The sequence below is a fragment of the Schistocerca americana genome, chromosome 1, assembly GCF_021461395.2.
Source record: "Schistocerca americana isolate TAMUIC-IGC-003095 chromosome 1, iqSchAmer2.1, whole genome shotgun sequence".
Taxonomy (NCBI): domain Eukaryota; kingdom Metazoa; phylum Arthropoda; class Insecta; order Orthoptera; family Acrididae; genus Schistocerca; species Schistocerca americana.
The window spans coordinates 820,212,889-820,230,155 of NC_060119.1; the positions used below are offsets into that span (position 1 = coordinate 820,212,889).

At 44.2% G+C, this 17,267-nt stretch overlaps 1 protein-coding gene across 1 annotated transcript in view; it reads right to left on the minus strand.

Moving 5' to 3' along the window:
- Positions 1 to 17,267, minus strand: part of LOC124546270 (transcriptional regulator ERG homolog) — a 290,203-nt gene that overhangs the window by 165,685 nt on the left and 107,251 nt on the right. Inside the window, exon 3 of the mRNA XM_047125024.1 lies at positions 11,842 to 11,913. Within this exon, the coding sequence (XP_046980980.1) occupies positions 11,842 to 11,913 (72 nt within the window). The remainder of the gene's footprint in view (positions 1 to 11,841; positions 11,914 to 17,267) is intronic.

Sequence of the window (17,267 nt, forward strand, 5' to 3'; positions counted from 1 at the left end):
TGTGGCTAAGTTGACACTGTGTCTCATGGCATCAACGTCATCAGAATGGCATCAATCCTTCATTCTACTTTTATGAAACAGTTCTCTATCTAACCCTTTCGTAATATATAAGAAAGTTCTTGATTCGTGTTCTGATTTCGTTCAAGTACAGCCCGTAAGGAAAAAGACAAAAATACTTGTTATAATTGTGACTGCTAATTTCACTTTCTCTTACAAAGAACTTATTTTTAAGCAAAATGACTATGAATCAGGGCCTCACTAAATGGGGCTTGTATGTTTTTATTGAGTTACGACTCTTACTAAGAGAGGCAGGTAACAGTTACTGAAACATGTGAAAGCTGGAACATAACAAGGGACTGTCGCCAGTAGGGATATATGCCTGAAGTGGTTTTTAAGAGTGTTGAAGTACCTTTGAGTCGATAGCGCCTTTTTTGTGCTACTCTCTTAGTAGTTTACTTTTAGCAGCAGGAAGAAATGCAATATGTGTGCAGCATGGTCTGTTAAGGAAAGCTTTTAGCACAAACGTTGTTGCTAAGCTTTTGTAACTGCTTTTCATAACGTGAGGTTATGTTGCTGAAAGTGAATATTAAAGAATTTATGTAAAGTGGTAAACTGTAATCTTGTGCTCGTCTATCACGACCAGAGTGAGTGTGGGGGGATGATTGCATAATTTTAGAAGCGCTTCAAACTGTGAGAAATATCAATACTGAACAGAAATACTTGTTTATAAGCCCGTATGAGCAACTGAGCGAAAGAGAAGAAACGTAGGCGAACAAGTATCTTGTGCGTGCTTGTAGTGTAATTGCAGCGATCTAAAAATTCCGTTCGCCTTAGATCCATTAAAACCTCTAAGAATACAATATAAGCTGCGATAATGAATTTTAAATTTTCTTTCTGCAAGAAAGCCAGGGGCTTTGACTAACTGTATTCATTTACAAGCTATAACACATTAATATCTTTGATTTTGTTGCGGACTCAGCATAAATGCTGGGGACTAGAAGTTGAAAGACTTTTTTCTCCGAGAAATAACCTGCACCGGAGCTGCAAGATTTCACTTGAGTTCTTACCAGAGCCCTGACACTCCCCCCTCTGACGGCATAGCAGGGCCCAGAGCGCACGCTGAGTCACTGTACGGAAGCCGGAGGTACCAGAAATCCGCTCTTTCGGACAAACTTTCTTTATGCTGCGAAAATTGCAACGTAATCGTGCTGTTAAGTAATTTTCTATAATGACCGCCCGCCGGAGCTAAATAGACGCCCCTCCTCCAATTAGGAGCAATACAGCGAGCGCCCCGCCGCGCACGCCGTGGCACTGGGGAGACCATCTGCAGTCTCCCTGCCACCGGCCACTGGCCCAGCCTCACCCCACGGTCGGGCGTCAGCAAGTTGCTCCCTCACGTATCGATTCAGTCAATACACAGTCATAGTTCAATATCAAATCAATAGTCGAACTTACAAACTATCCCAACTTTTCATTCCGAATAAGACAAAACTTTTCCCCCATTATGCAATACACTGAAGAGCATATTGCTCATACCCCAATGGGCTGACGAAGCAAAGTTGGTGTCGTTACCTGACACTCTAGACCTAGCGTTGCAGGGAGCGCCCAAAAACGTAGTCGTTACAGCACTAGCACGCGCGAGGAAACGCTACTAAATCCCTGCTTGGCATACTCTGAATAATTATGGCGATTGTCGCAACAATTAAGGTGGACACCTTACCTATTGATTTGGTGCACAAGTTCGAAGCATTACTCAATAAATTTAATAAACACGACAGATTGGTGTGGCCGAGCGGTTCTAGGCGCTTCAGTCTGGATCCGCGCGACCACTACGGTCGCAGGTTCGAATCCTGCCTCGGGCATGGATGTGTGTGATGTCCTCAGGTTAGTTAGGTTTAAGTAGTTCTACGTTCTAGGGGACTGATGACCTCACATGTTAAGTCCCATAGTGCTCAGAGCCATTTGAACCAAACACGACAGATTTACATAACAGAGACTTTAATCATCAATAACTTCACTATTTACGACACTTTATCAACGCTGAGGTAACTTTTCAGTTCGGCGACTGTAGAAATCGCGTGGTTTTGAGGTGAAGAACTCGGTGAGCCATGTTCAAAGCGCATTGTTATCCGAAAGGAACTTCCTTAGAGATTGTTCGATAGAGAGCGGAATAGAAGAAAATCTGATAAGGTGGGTGCGGAATGACTTCCCAACCCCAACGCCTGCATAGAGCTTTTTTGTCAGTCTTGCAGAATGTGGGCGGGAGTTACCGTGAAGTAGCACACTTCACGTAGTCTTCCTGGTCGTTGATGTTGGAATTCGTCTGGAAGACGCCTCAGTTGTTGACGATAAATTTCAGCGGTGATGGTTCCACCTCGGGGGAGTATTCTGTAGTACACCACGCCGTCGCTGTCCCACCAGATGCAAATCATTATTCTCTGCAAATACACTCCTGGAAATGGAAAAAAGAACACATTGACATCGGTGTGTCAGACCCACCATACTTGCTCCGGACACTGCGAGAGGGCTGTACAAGCAATGATCACACGCACGGCACAGCGGACACACCAGGAACCGCGGTGTTGGCCGTCGAATGGCGCTAGCTGCGCAGCATTTGTGCACCACCGCCGTCAGTGTCAGCCAGTTTGCCGTGGCATACGGAGCTCCATCGCAGTCTTTAACACTGGTAGCATGCCGCGACAGCGTGGACGTGAACCGTATGTGCAGTTGACGGACTTTGAGCGAGGGCGTATAGTGGGCATGCGGGAGGCCGGGTGGACGTACCGCCGAATTGCTCAACACGTGGGGCGTGAGGTCTCCACAGTACATCGATGTTGTCGCCAGTGGTCGGCGGAAGGTGCACGTGCCCGTCGACCTGGGACCGGACCGCAGCGACGCACGGATGCACGCCAAGACCGTAGGATCCTACGCAGTGCCGTAGGGGATCGCACCGCCACTTCCCAGCCAATTAGGGACACTGTTGCTCCTGGGGTATCGGCGAGGATCATTCGCAACCGTCTCCATGAAGCTGGGCTACGGTCCCGCACACCGTTAGGCCGTCTTCCGCTCACGCCCCAACATCGTGCAGCCCGCCTCCAGTGGTGTCGCGAAATGCGTGAATGGAGGGACGAATGGAGACGTGTCGTCTTCAGCGATGAGAGCCGCTTCTGCCTTGGTGCCAATGACGGTCGTATGCGTGTTTGGCGCCGTGCAGGTGAGCGCCACAATCAGGACTGCATACGACCGAGGCACACAGGGCCAACACCCGGCATCATGGTGTGGGGAGCGATCTCCTACACTGGCCGTACACCACTGGTGATCGTCGAGGGGACACTGAATAGTGCACGGTACATCCAAACCGTCATCGAACCCATCGTTCTACCATTCCTAGACCGGCAAGGGAACTTGCTGTTCCAACAGGACAATGCACGTCCGCATGTATCCCGTGCCACCCAACGTGCTCTAGAAGGTGTAAGTCAACTACCCTGGCCAGCAAGATCTCCGGATCTGTCCCCCATTGAGCATGTTTGGGACTGGATGAAGCGTCGTCTCACGCGGTCTGCACGTCCAGCACGAACGCTGGTCCAACTGAGGCGCCAGGTGGAAATGGCATGGCAAGCCGTTCCACAGGACTACATCCAGCATCTCTAAGATCGTCTCCATGGGAGAATAGCAGCCTGCATTGCTGCGAAAGGTGGATATACACTGTACTAGTGCCGACATTGTGCATGCTCTGTTGCCTGTGTCTATGTGCCTGTGGTTCTGTCAGTGTGATCATGTGATGTATCTGACCCCAGGAATGTGTCAATAAAGTTTCCCCTTCCTGGGACAATGAATTCACGGTGCTCTTATTTCAATTTCCAGGAGTTTACACGCAAGTCTTTCTTTGGGCACAAGCATGCCTTTCTTTCCCTTACGTTACCGTGAAGATGCCATTCGTCGTCACTAGTAACGATACGTGATAGGATGGTCGGTGTTGTTCACGAACCAATTGATGACAAGCAAGAACAGATGCACACACGACCACCAGCTGATTTTTGTGATTTTGAATTAGAGCATGTTGTACAAATACACCCAATTACACCCATTTTTTGAGCTTTTCACATTGTTTGCAAATGTCGGAGGATGGTGGAAAGATCACAGTTCGTCACATTTTCCTGTTCTCGAGTACAATGCCATGGATCATTGGGGATTAATGCATTCAAACGATCTTTGTCAAACCACGAAGTTCTTCCTGAACTTGCAGAGTCTCTAACGTCAAAACGATCCTTCTTAAAACTATAAAACCATTTTCCTGCCGTGCTCTCTATCCCTTAACATTGTCCCCATACACGGCACAGATGTTTCTGGCTGCATCCGCTGCTGTCATCTCTCTACTGAACTCAAAAAGAAGAATATCAAGGAAATGTTGCGCTTTCTCCACTTGGCACTCCATTTTCCAGCGTCCACAGCTCCACTCACTGTCTCAAAATGAAAAATGGCAATATGCAAACTCCAAGGAATAGAAAAAATACTATCGATAAATAAACTCATACCAACCGGAATATCAACATGCAAAACAAAAACCAATCTACTACTAAATGATAACCAGTCATCCAACAATATTAATTTGTTTATAAAAAGACAAGAAAACAAGTTGCTACGAGTAACAAACACGCTTGAAAGGAAAAAATACATTGAATTTTCTAACGCAAGAAATGACACAACGTTAGCAACAAATAAACACATGACCTATAATTTGTTTATAAGAAAACAAGATCGCTACGAGCAACAAACACGCTTGAAAGGAAAAAAATACATTCAGTTTTCTAATGCAAGAAACGACACAACGTTAACAACAAATAAACACATGGCCTATATTTTTCTGAAAGCTGTGGAGGGGAGATCATAGTGATTGTGGTTAACAAAAGGAATTCAATTATCCCTCATGACTCAACGACACGTAATGACTCTACTTTTACTACTGAAATGAGTGATTTCTCGACTCAAACAATTCAAGTGGAAAAGTCCAAAAGATCATTAACTACAAGCCTAAGATCTGTGATCCACACAAATACATATTATTTTTAATATAACCCCGACACTGCTTAACCTGAAATCTAAATGTTCTGCTGCTCGTTGCTGCCTCAGTACTTCGCATTGCACTCCGTTTCACCATAGCAGACCTGCTATGCTGGCACCTGCAGACGATGGAATGCGGTTGCATGACGAGCCTTCGATTCCTTTGCGAGTAACGTATGTAGATAAACTGCTACTCAAGTATGCCTCCGCAAGTCATCGTCTCTGATGGTCGAAGTCCAGTGCCGGGTGGAAGACTTCTATCTCAGATCATGGAAAGTTACTGTGCATTAAAAACTTCCCGACTTCGGAGATGAGCGACTGCTCCCTACAAACAGGACTGTGCTCTACGAGTTCTTACTATGGAATCCACTTAAGTCACTCTTCATGGCTCGTCACCCGATTTCATAGCATTTCATCCTTTCCACCGCCACAACCAGTCGCAAGGTAGACAAAAGAGCCAGCTCCCAGTCAAAAGAACTGGCAATAATATTTAACTCGCACCAGCATAGTCACCACAGAGGATTCAGTCGAAAGCTCTCCCACCTGAAGCAGTTGCGCGTCAAATTCACCCCTCTAACTTCTCACGCAGGCGTCAAGTTCCTACCCCGCAAGAATGCTAGTCAAAATCCAAACATGTGACTTTAAGCTCTCTATGCTTTCACATGACTGGAAATAATGTGATCTATCCTGAAATATTCTGCCACTACATTCTTAAGCATCATTATTTTTACCAAGCAAAGTTTCCTGGCTTCCCTTTGGCTGGCTGAACACCGGTTGACTCCCAGTTTCTAAAGAAAAAAAGTCCACTTTCGAGTCTGCAGACTATAGGCAGAGTGACACTCCCCTCGCCACAGTGCCCCAGAGAGTGGTCTGGCGAAACACAGCCGGCTTCCCTGCCCCACGCGTTCAGCACAGCTGGTTCGCAAACAGGTAGCTTGTCCTGAATTCCTCTCTTCCCATTAGTGCAGAGCAACAGAACTTTTGGCAGATGTTAGCATGTTGCCTACAGTACCTCATGCACTGATGTTGTATCAAGTGCAAGACGAAAGTAAGAAGACGACGTCAACTGAGGAACCCACACCATATGAACTTAATTTCTCTAAGCACGTCCGACGTTACCTGAATGGCACCATTCGAGGACATTGGACTGGAAGAGGAGGAACAGAAGATGAACTTCATCGCCGGTGGCGTCCCAGGTCCCAGACCTCACACCTTGTGGCTTTTATCTGTGGGGTTACGTAAAAGATCGCGTCTTTGTTCCCTCTCCGCCTGACGCTCTTGAAACTCTGCGACATCACATTGTTGAAGCTGTGAATTCGATATGTGTGTGACAGGAAACGAGCCACCTTCTTGATATTTGTCGTCTAACATGGTGCTCACATTTAATGCATAAAAATTTGAACTTTTCTGCTTCCAGGACCGTTGGAATTGTGTTCTTTTCTACTGTAGTTTGGAAGCAATGAATGTTTGAACTCTGTTCCTTCTTTTTGAGTAGCGTGTACATCGTATTTGGAATACATAAGAGCCGGCCGCTGTGGCCGAGAGGTTATAGGCGCTTTAGTCCGGAAGCACGCGGCTGCTACGGTTGCAGGTTCGAATCCTGCCTCGGGTATGGATGTGTGTGATGTTCTTAGGTTACTTGGGTTTTATTAGTTCTACGTCTAGGGGACTCATGACCTCAGATGTTAAGTCCCGTAGTGCTTAGAGCCATTTGAACCATTTGGAATACATAAGAAGTATCTTCTCAAACTTTTTGGCTCAGAGAATTTTTCGTTGACGGAACGCAATGTGTTACAGTAGACAGCAAATCTTCAGCAGAAACAAAAGCTACACTGTGCCCAAGAAAATACAACAGGACTGCTGATGTTCTCAATATACCTAAATGATTTACTAGATTAAATCATCAGCCATCTCAGGTTCTTCTCTGACGATGCTCTTATCTGCAGAAAAATCAGTGTAAGAAAGTTTGGAGCTACTTAAAGAATATTTCCATTTCATAAGCCGAATGGTAACCGTATTTTAATATGGGTAATTAAAAGAAAATGTACGTAAGCAAGAAAAATAACTCGATTTTATCGATTACAATGTTACTGGTAAAGTTATAAAGTCTACCACAGTGTATAAATACCTAGGAGTAATAGTACCAGTTGGCATGAACATGTGAAATCATTGGTAGCGTAGGTGAATGGATGTCTTAGATTTGTTGGGTTGATGGTAACGTTCGTCTGTTAAGAAGATCCCTTGCAACATACTAGTGTTGCAATGTTTGCGATCTTTGTTATGTTAAGCTGAGAGAAGATGTCGAAGGAGGTCAGAGAAATAACATCAGAGACATACTGTTAGGATTTAACACATCGACCCAGATCGTACAAAAATATAACAGTGATGCTCAGGCAAGTTAAATGGATATATTTGGAGACAATGTGATATTGTTTTCACATAATGCTTTCGGGTAAATTAAGAGAGTCAGTATTCGCAAAGTTGTCTGACGTAGAGATCATGAAAATAAGCTAAGGAAAATTACGACATGTAGAGAAAAGTGTAGTCTTTTTATTTCGTGGGTGCCGTTCTAGATTCCTAAACAAAGAATCAAGCGAAACAGGCCGTCCTGCATATCTGCTTACTGGCAAATGTGTGCACCAAGTACTCTATGGTAGACAGTTGTAATACCTAAGACCTCCATCACTAGTTTATGTGTCGTGCAAAACGCATTTCAGTGGTATCGGATCATAGGATAACCAGAGACATTTTGCACTCATCTATGAAGTCGTGCAAGCACTAGCATTTCCACGGTAGTTTTCAGCAACTTCTCCAACTGTGAGTCGTCGGCCTTCTTGGATAAGTTAATCAATACGAGTTTGCAGGGCCGAGGTCGATACCCTTACTAGATGCCCGGTGAGGTGCTCGTCGGTTATTCTTTTGTGGCCACTCGCACGGTTCATGCAAGTACTGCTGTATTATTTGTTGACATAAGAGAATATTTGTGACGATTATACACTTTCCGAAAGTAAAAGTCAGGTCACAGAACGCTGTTCTTCAAATGTACTTTCTTTAGCTGACACGCCATCCTAAGTAAGACTTAAGGCGTTAAATTTGCGTAAACATTAATTTAACAGGTAAGTAAAACTCTTCCCAAGGTTGGCAACTAACGCTTAAAAAAGTTTCAGTTTCACGAATTAGGCGTTCTATTTACCACATATGCTTCTTTTCTGTCTTATTGTATAACCCTCGTATATAAGCTGAGCGGGGACGAACGAGGAATCGTTATAGTAGCAATGCGGCCCGCGAATGGGTATGTACTCGGCCATAAGCGACTTTGACATCTTATTGTCCCTGCGCCTAGGAAGGAGCACCCCGAAACGCCTAAGTTTGCCAGCTGTTCGCGCGCTGTTGTCTGAGCATTTATTACGGAAAGTGGTTAATGATGGTAAAACCACGAATAGGCAACAAAGAGCTGGAAGTCAACGTATCATCTCAGTACATAAAAGACGAAGATTTGTCACCTCTGTAAAGCAGGGTAGGTGATGATTTTGGCAGATTTGACGACGAAGTAAATGCTGGCGCAGGCAGCACACCGTTCAACGCACGTTGTTGGATATGCAGAGAACGTCCACGATCTCGTACACTATGTGATAAAAGTATCCGGACACCCCCAAAAAACATTCGTATATCAAATTAGGTGCATTGTGCTGCCACCTACAGCCGGGTACTCCATATCAGCGACGTCAATAGACATCGTGAGAGAGCAGAATGGGGCGCCCCGCGGAACTCACGGACTTCGAACCAGGTGTCTGCGTGTCACTTGTGTCATATGTCTGTACGCGATATTTCCACACCCCTAAACATCCCTAGAATAGTGAAGTGGAAACGGGAAGGGGCACGTACAGCACAAAAGCGTACAGGCCGACTTCGTCTGTTGACTGACGGAGACCGCCGACGGTTGAAGAGGGTCGTAATGTGTAATAGGCAGACATCTATCCAGACCATCACACAGGAATTCCAAACTGCATAAGGTTCCTGTGCAAGTACTATGACAGTTAGGCAGGAGGTGAGAAAACTTGGATTTCATGATCGAGCAGCTGCTCATAAGCCACACATCTCGCCGATAAATGCCAAACGATGCCTCGCTTGGGGTAAGGAGCGTAAACATTGGACGATTGAAAAGTGGAAAAACGTTGTGTGGAGTGACGAATCACGGTACACAATGTGGCGATCCGATGGCAGGATGTGGGTATGGCGAATGCCCGGTGAACGTCATCTGCCAGCGTGTGTAGTGACAAATTCTGAGGCGGTGGTGTTACGGTGTAGTCGCGTTTATCATGAAGGGGGTTTTCGCCCGATGTTGTTTTGCGTGGCACTATCACAGCGCAGGCCTACATAGATATTTTAAGCACCTTCCTGCTTCCCACTGTTGAAGAGGAATTTGAGGATGGCGATTGCATCTTTCAACACGATAAAGCACCTGTTCATAATGCACGGCCGGTGACGGAGTGGTTACACTACAATAACATCCCTATAATGGACTGGCCTGGACAGAGTCCTGGCCTGAATCCTATAGAACACTTTGGGAATTTTTGGAACGCTGACGTCGTGTCAGGCATCACCACCGACGTCGATACCTGTCCTCAGTGCAGCACTCCGTGAAGAATTGGCTGATATTCCCCAAGAAACCTTCCAGCACCGAACTGACCGTATACCTGCGAGAGTGGAAGCTGTCATCAAGGCTGTCATGAGCCAAAACCACGTTGAATTCCAGCGTTACCAATGGATGGCGCCCCGAACTTGTAAGTCATTTTCAGGCAGGTGTCCGAATACTTTTGATCATTTAGTGTATGTTGACACAAAGACGTCGTCGCTTACGATTATAGAAGACACGTTATCATCGAGAATGGACTGTGTTTCAGTGTAAATGAGTAGCCTGAATCACATTTCTTGTTACACCAGATCTATGCTTGTGTCCGGATATGCATTTATCCCGCAAATGGCTGCTCGAATACGCATTGCTGCTAGGACATAGGCTGATAGGGGTAGTATCATGCGATAGGGAAGATTCACCTGGGCGGTCTTGGGACCAGTATTAGTTAACAAAGGCATATGAGAGCTGCTGACTACGTGTACATTATTGCGGGCCACCTGAATCTCTGCTTGGTGATTTCCCCGACGGCGATGGCAACTGCAAGGAGGGAAACTGTCGGTACGATAAGGCTAGTGGTTTGGAGGTACGCGATAAGGAACTCTCGTTGATGGTTTTTTTTTTTTTTTTTTTCGGTCATCAGTCTACTGACTGGTTTGATGCGGCCCGCCACGAATTCCTTTCCTGTGCTAACCTCTTCATCTCACAGTAGCACTTGCAACATACGTCTTCAATTATTTGCTTGACGTATTCCAATCTCTGTCTTCCTCTTCAGTTTTTGCCCTCTACAGCTCCCTCTAGTACTATGGAAGTCATTCCCTCATGTCTTAGCAGATGTCCTATCATCCTGTCCCGTCTCCTTATCAGTGTTTTCCACATAATCATTTCCTCTCCGATTCTGCGTAGAACCTCCTCATTCCTTACCTTATCAGTCCACCTAATTTTCAACATTCGTCTATAGCACCACATCTCAAATGCTGCAATTCTCTTCTGTTCCGGTTTTCCCACAGTCCATGTTTCACTACCATACAATGCTGTACTCCAGACGTACACCCTCAGAAATTTCTTCCTCAAATTAAGGCCGGTATTTGATATTAGTAGACTTCTATTGGCCAGAAATGCCTTTTTGCCATAGCGAGTCTGCTTTTGATGTCCTCCTTGCTCCGTCCGTCATTGGTTATTTTACTGCCTAGGTAGCAGAATTCCTTAACTTCTTTGACTTCTTGACCATCAATCCTGATGTTAAGTTTCTCGCTGTTCTCATTTCTACTACTTCTCATTACCTTCGTCTTTCTCCGATTTACTCTCAAACCATACTGTGTGCTCATTAGACTGTTCATTCCATTCAGCATATCATTTAATTCTTCTTCACTTTCACTCAGGATAGCAATGTCATCAGCGAATCGTATCATTGATATCCTTTCACCTTGTATTTTAATTCCACTCCTAAACCTTTCTTTTAATTCCATCATTGCTTCCTCGAAGTACAGATTGAAGAGTAGGCTACAGCCTTGTCTTACACCCTTCTTAATACGAGCACTTCGTTCTTGATCGTCCACTCTTATTATTCCCTCTTGGTTGTTGTACATATTGTATATGACCCGTCTCTCCCTATAGCTTACCCCTACTTTTTTCAGAATCTCGAACAGCTTGCACCATTTTATATTGTTGAACGCTTTTTCCAGGTCGACAAATCCTATGAAAGTGTCTTGATTTTTCTTTAGCCTTGCTTCCATTATTAGCCGTAACGTCAGAATTGCCTCTCTCGTCCCTTTACTTTTCCTAAAGCCAAACTGATCGTCACCTAGCGCATTCTCAATTTTGATGGCTTAACCAACAAATTTTCCTGATTTGAATCCGATGGACGTATCTGGGACGCTGCCAGGGGCCAGCACCGCTTCCCCAAAACACCGGCCTGCAATTTACGAGTACTGCGCCACCTGTACGTAGACATCTGGAGCCTGCGGAAGGCTTTCAAGACCATGAGAAATCTGTGCCACGTAGAATCGTTGCTGTATTGCGTTCCGAAGGTGGACCGAAACGCTGTTTAGCATTTGGTCATAATGTTTTGGCTCAGCGGCGTATTTGACTAAATAGTGTTGTGTACACTCGTTTAATTACTAATCTACTTATCAGACATAACTTACCGGGCTGCCTGAGATGTGAGTGCGGGTCCAGGGACGACTTGGACATGCTGCTCAGCGAGTTGCTGCCGTAACCTGCAACAATGCACATCACACTGCATTAACACTCCCGGTGCGAAAAACAGGTCATTTTCTACATCATCATGCTCGCACGAAAATAATTACAATCCTGAAGTTTTAGAATTTAACTGAACTATGGTTGAATTCTGGTTGTATCTGGGATCTGGAGGACAGTTCATTAATAAACGTGCACTACGAGCCTTTAATTCTTACTCTCTTGACATTTTAGAAAAAGCTAGGTAATATTTAAATAAATATCTGGGATGTGGATATGCCAACGTACACTTTCGCAGCATATCTTCTTGTTCCTTTTTCTCATTTTCAAGAAATATATTTTGTGTTATGATTCGGCAGCAATCTTAATTTTAGTTTCCCAGCTGCCATAGATGACACTTAACCTGCAGGAGGGCCATCTGCCAGTAAAACCTGTAAACTTAATTGCTAACTTGATGTGTACCAGATTTCCTGACACAGATTAATGTCGCATATTGCTATGTAATGTTGTTTCATTCCTGTGACTGTTTTGTGGTTAATTTTATCTGGAGTGTACTGGGTACATTTACTAGGAGCAAAGCTTTGCACCTTTCGCGCTGGGAAGGTGGACTTCCAGTGTCGTCTTAGGGTCCTCTTTGTAGGCAGAAGGCAGTCGGTGAACCTCATCAGAAGAACAGAGGTCCCCCAGGAGACAGGCAGTTTTCGCGAAAGTAAGACATTAGTCTACTTCGTGCCTTTGGGATCAGAGCTGGCACCTGGCCTATCTGAGGACAGAGGATGCTGTGCCACCACTACCGTCCCCAGAGAATAATTTATTGTGACAATTTTGCCTTTTCTGCACGAACATCAAAGAGTGAGACACGGTGATATCACACTGCCAGTGGGAGAAAGACGACTGCTTTCGCTCCAAAGTTTTGATCAACCAGTCGAACTGAGTCGCCTTACCACCCTGCTTGGTGTAAGGAGGCTGACCAATGTAGTAGACACTGCCACAGCCCAGTACCAACCTCGTGTTTGTTAATGTGCGTTTTTCATGCCTAATTGGAAAGTTTCAGCTGCATTCCGCCGTCTTTTTTCGGGAATTAATGGAGATTCTTGTTCGTCACAGTGCCAATAGCAGTTGGTCGTCTCCACCACGTAACATTTTTAAAAATTATACAAATCAGGGCAGTGAACTAAGATTCTGGGCTATTCTGGTACTATTTAATGATAATCTATACGATGGAAACTGAAAGAAAAATTGCACGGATAGCGTCTGAACCAGTTCCGCCAGCATAGTAGACATGACCTTGAGCCACTGCGCTTCACTCGCTTGGTCGAGCTCTGTCTAGCCTTACGAGTCTAGGACTTAGGCACAAAACTTAAACATCGACTCTCTGGGATAACTGGGGGGCCTTCGCATGGAAAGCCGCCAGGGAGGTGCTAAGGACATGTCCCTGTTCAGCATACGTGATCAACAGGTCTGATGCTCCCTCTGGTAGACTAGAACAAATCATTATTCCGCACTGTAACAACCTATTTTCAAGAAAAATTTAAACGAACACAAAATTCTCAAGAATAGCGATCTTCTACCGAAGCTCGAAGTTTAGCGCCGGCTTCAGATTCTTCTAATAGCTTCATAGTGAAACTTTGTCTCGAAACATGGCAGAAGATCCAAAGAGATTCATGTAAAGTATGCTAGCAACAAAACACAACCAATACTTTCTCTGCACAATAGCAATGGAAATACTATCGATGACAGTGCTGCTAAAGCAGTGTTTCTAAACACAGCCTTCCGAATTAACCAAAGAAGACGAGGTAAGTATTCCATAATTCGAATCGAGAACAGCTGCCAACATGAGTAACGTAAAAGTAAATATCCTTCGAGTGGTGAAGCAACTTAAATCACTTAATAAGAACAAGTCTTCCTGTCCAGACTGTATACTAATTAGGCTCCTTTCAGAGTATGCTGATGCAACAGCTCCGTACTTAAAAATCATATAAAACTGGTCGCTCGACGAAAGATCATTACCCAAAGATCGAAAAGTTGCACAGGTCACGCCAATATTCAAGAAAGGCAATAGGAATAAGCTCTAAATTACAGGTACATATCATCAATGTTGAAACGCAGCAGGAGTTTGGGACATAAGTTGTGATAGAACATTATGAATTACCTCGAAGAGAACGGTCTATTGACACACAGTCAACACTGACTTAGAAAACATCGTTCTTGTAAAATACAACTGCTTCTTTACTCACACGAAATATCGTCAAGCAATTTCCAATTGATTCCGTATTTCTAGACTTCCAGAAAGCTTTTGCGACTGTACCTCAAAAGTGGCTTGCAATCAAATTGCGTGTTCATGGAATATCGTCTCAGTTATGCGAATGTATTCTTGATTTCCTATCAGAGAGATCACAGTTCGTAGTTATTGTCAGAAAGGTATCGAATAAAATGGAAGTGATTTCTGGCGTTCCCGAAATAGTGTTAGAGGTCCTCAGCTGTTCCACATCTATATAAACGGTTTAGGAGACAATCTGAGCAACAGTCTTAGGTTGTTCGCAGATGGTGCTTTCGCTTATCGTGTAGTAAAGTTATCAGAAGATGAAAACAAATTGCAAAACGAGTTAGAAAAGATATATATGGTGGGAAAACTGGAAAATTGACCCTAAATAATGAAAAGTGTGAGGTCATCCACATGAGTGCTAAAAGGAATCCATTTAATTTAGGTTACACTATAAATCAATCAAATCTCAAGGCCGCCACTTTAACTAAATACCTAGGAATTATAATTACAAACAACTTAAAGTGGAAAGAACACATTGAAAATGTTATGAGGAAGGCGAGCCAAAGACTGTGACTTATTGGCAGGACACTTAGAAGACGCAACAGATTTTCTAGAGACACTGGCTACACTACACTTGCCCGTCCTCTTATTTAGTGTTGTTGTACCGTGTGGGATCCTTACTACATAGGGTTAATGGAGTAAATCGAGAAAATACAAAAAAGTGCAGCACGTTTCCTACTATCCAGAAATAGGGGTCAGAGTATCACAGACGTGATACAGGATTTGGAGTGGACATCATTAGAAAAAAGACGTTTTTCGTTGCGGCGGGATCTTCTCACGAAATATCAATCACCAACTTTCTCCTCAGAATGCGAAATATTTTGTTGACGTCGATGTACATAGGGAGAAACGATCATTGTAATAACATAGGGTACTCCGAGGTCGCACGGAGAGATATAGGTGTTCTTTATTTTCCGCTCGCTGTTCGAGAGTGAAATAATGAAGAATTATTGTGAAGGTGGTTCGATGAACCCTCAGCCAGGCACTTAACTGTGATTGGCAGAGCATCCATGTAGATGTAGAAGTAGATGCAAACGTAATTGATAAGTACTTGGACATTAGAGGCTTTTTGATTCCTCGAAAGACTTTTTCACTGGGTCAGCTAATCTATAAAAGACTAATTCTTACTTATACGGGTGATTACGTTAGTCAAGTCAACAAATTAGTCACTTCCTTGTCATTCAATGGTCACATTCCAAACTACATCAGATGTAACTGTACGAAGATAAAGAACTATAGAATTAACAGCCCCAAATTCAGGTAGAGGAAAAGCTATAGTTCTATCAAATGGCTGGTTTGCAGAATATTTGAGGCAAATTTTAAACAACAAAGAATCAGAATCTACTCTACAAGTAACCTAGGTAGACTCCTACAGGAGATATTTGGAGTAAAAGCAAATAATACAGATAGCAAAATATGCATCAGTGACAGATTATACTGACCGTTGTAGCTTCAGGTTAGTAAAAATGTGTAAGTAATGGTGCTCTGAATGCTGAAACGTTGAGGACGGAATAATATTACAGCTCTCCAACGCTACGTATTATCTGGCTACTCAGATCTGGTGCAAATATCTCCATATCCAGAACTGTAATTGTACAAGGCCACAACTAATCAGTACCGGAAAGACTCCATCAGTAAACGATTAGCTTTAAGGGATCATCTGAGTATGCTCTAGACATTTATGACTTTTTCTTCATACAGTTAGCAGTACCTGGAGCAGATTCCATTGCCGAGATAAATAGGAGAGGGCAAAATACAAAGCGTGTAAGAAAAACCATGCAACTTAGTCAAAGTTATGTACGAGTTTCGTCGGAGGTTTAGTGTAAGTGGACAAATCAGTTCAGATGCAGAGTATAACAAAACGATACCGAAAGTTTTCGAGGGGTTGTAAAGAAAATCTTGAGGATAAGAACCAGTGTACGGAAATGTCATAAAATGGCGCTACAACGCGCTGACACTTCAGGAGCCAACGCCTGCCGCTAGGCCGAGCGTTCAGCAGCAAATCACACAAAGTACGCTATGCGATCACAAGTATCCGAACACATGGCTGAAAATGACATTAGTTCGTGGCGCCCTCCATCGGTAATGCAGGAATTCAGTATGGTGTTGGCCCACCCTTAGCCTTGATGACAGCGTCCACTCTCGCAGGCATACGTTCAATCAGGTGCTGGAAGGTTTCTTGGGGAATGGCAGCCCATTCTTCACGGTGTGCTGCACTGAGGACAAGTATCGATGCCGGTGGTGAGGCCTGACACGAAGTCCACGTTCCAAAACATCCCAAAGGTGTTGTATAGGTTCAGGTCTAGACTCCGTGCAAGCCAGTCTTTTAAAGGGATGTTATTGTCGTGTAACCACTCCGCCATAGGTCATGCTTTATGAACAGGTGCTCTATAGTGTTGAAAGATGCAATCGCCATCCTCGAATTGCTATTCAACAGTGGGAAGCAAGAAGGTGCTTAAAACATCAATGTAGGCCTGTGCTGTGATAGTGCCACGCAAAACAAAAATGAGTGCAAACCCCCTCCATGAAAGACATGACCACACCATAACACCACCACCTCCGAATTTGTCACTACACACGCTGGCAGATGGCGTTCGCCATAGCCACACCCTGCCATCGGACCGCCCCGTCGTGTGCCGTGATTAGTCACTCCACACAACATTTTTCCACTGTTCAGTCGTCCAATGTTTACGCTCGTTACACCAAGCGAGGCATCGTTGGCATTTACCAGCGTGATGTGTGGCTTATGAGCAGCCACTCGACCGTGAAACCCAAGTTTTCTCACCTCCTGCCTGTCATAGTAGGTCAGAGTTTGACAGAGTTTTAATAATGTCGCTCGAAGAAGTAGTTACAGTCGATGAAATATCTTCGAAGTTACCGAAATCTGTGAGAAGTAAAAGAACCAGATGATTATTTTAACTGGAGTCAGAGAAAATGAAATGGACGATCTGCTACTAGATTTTAAGAAAAGCATGCCTTCACATTACCAAAGAAGGAAGAGAAGCGAAGGGAAGACTTAGCACAGAGCTAAATCTAACATTGCTGAAC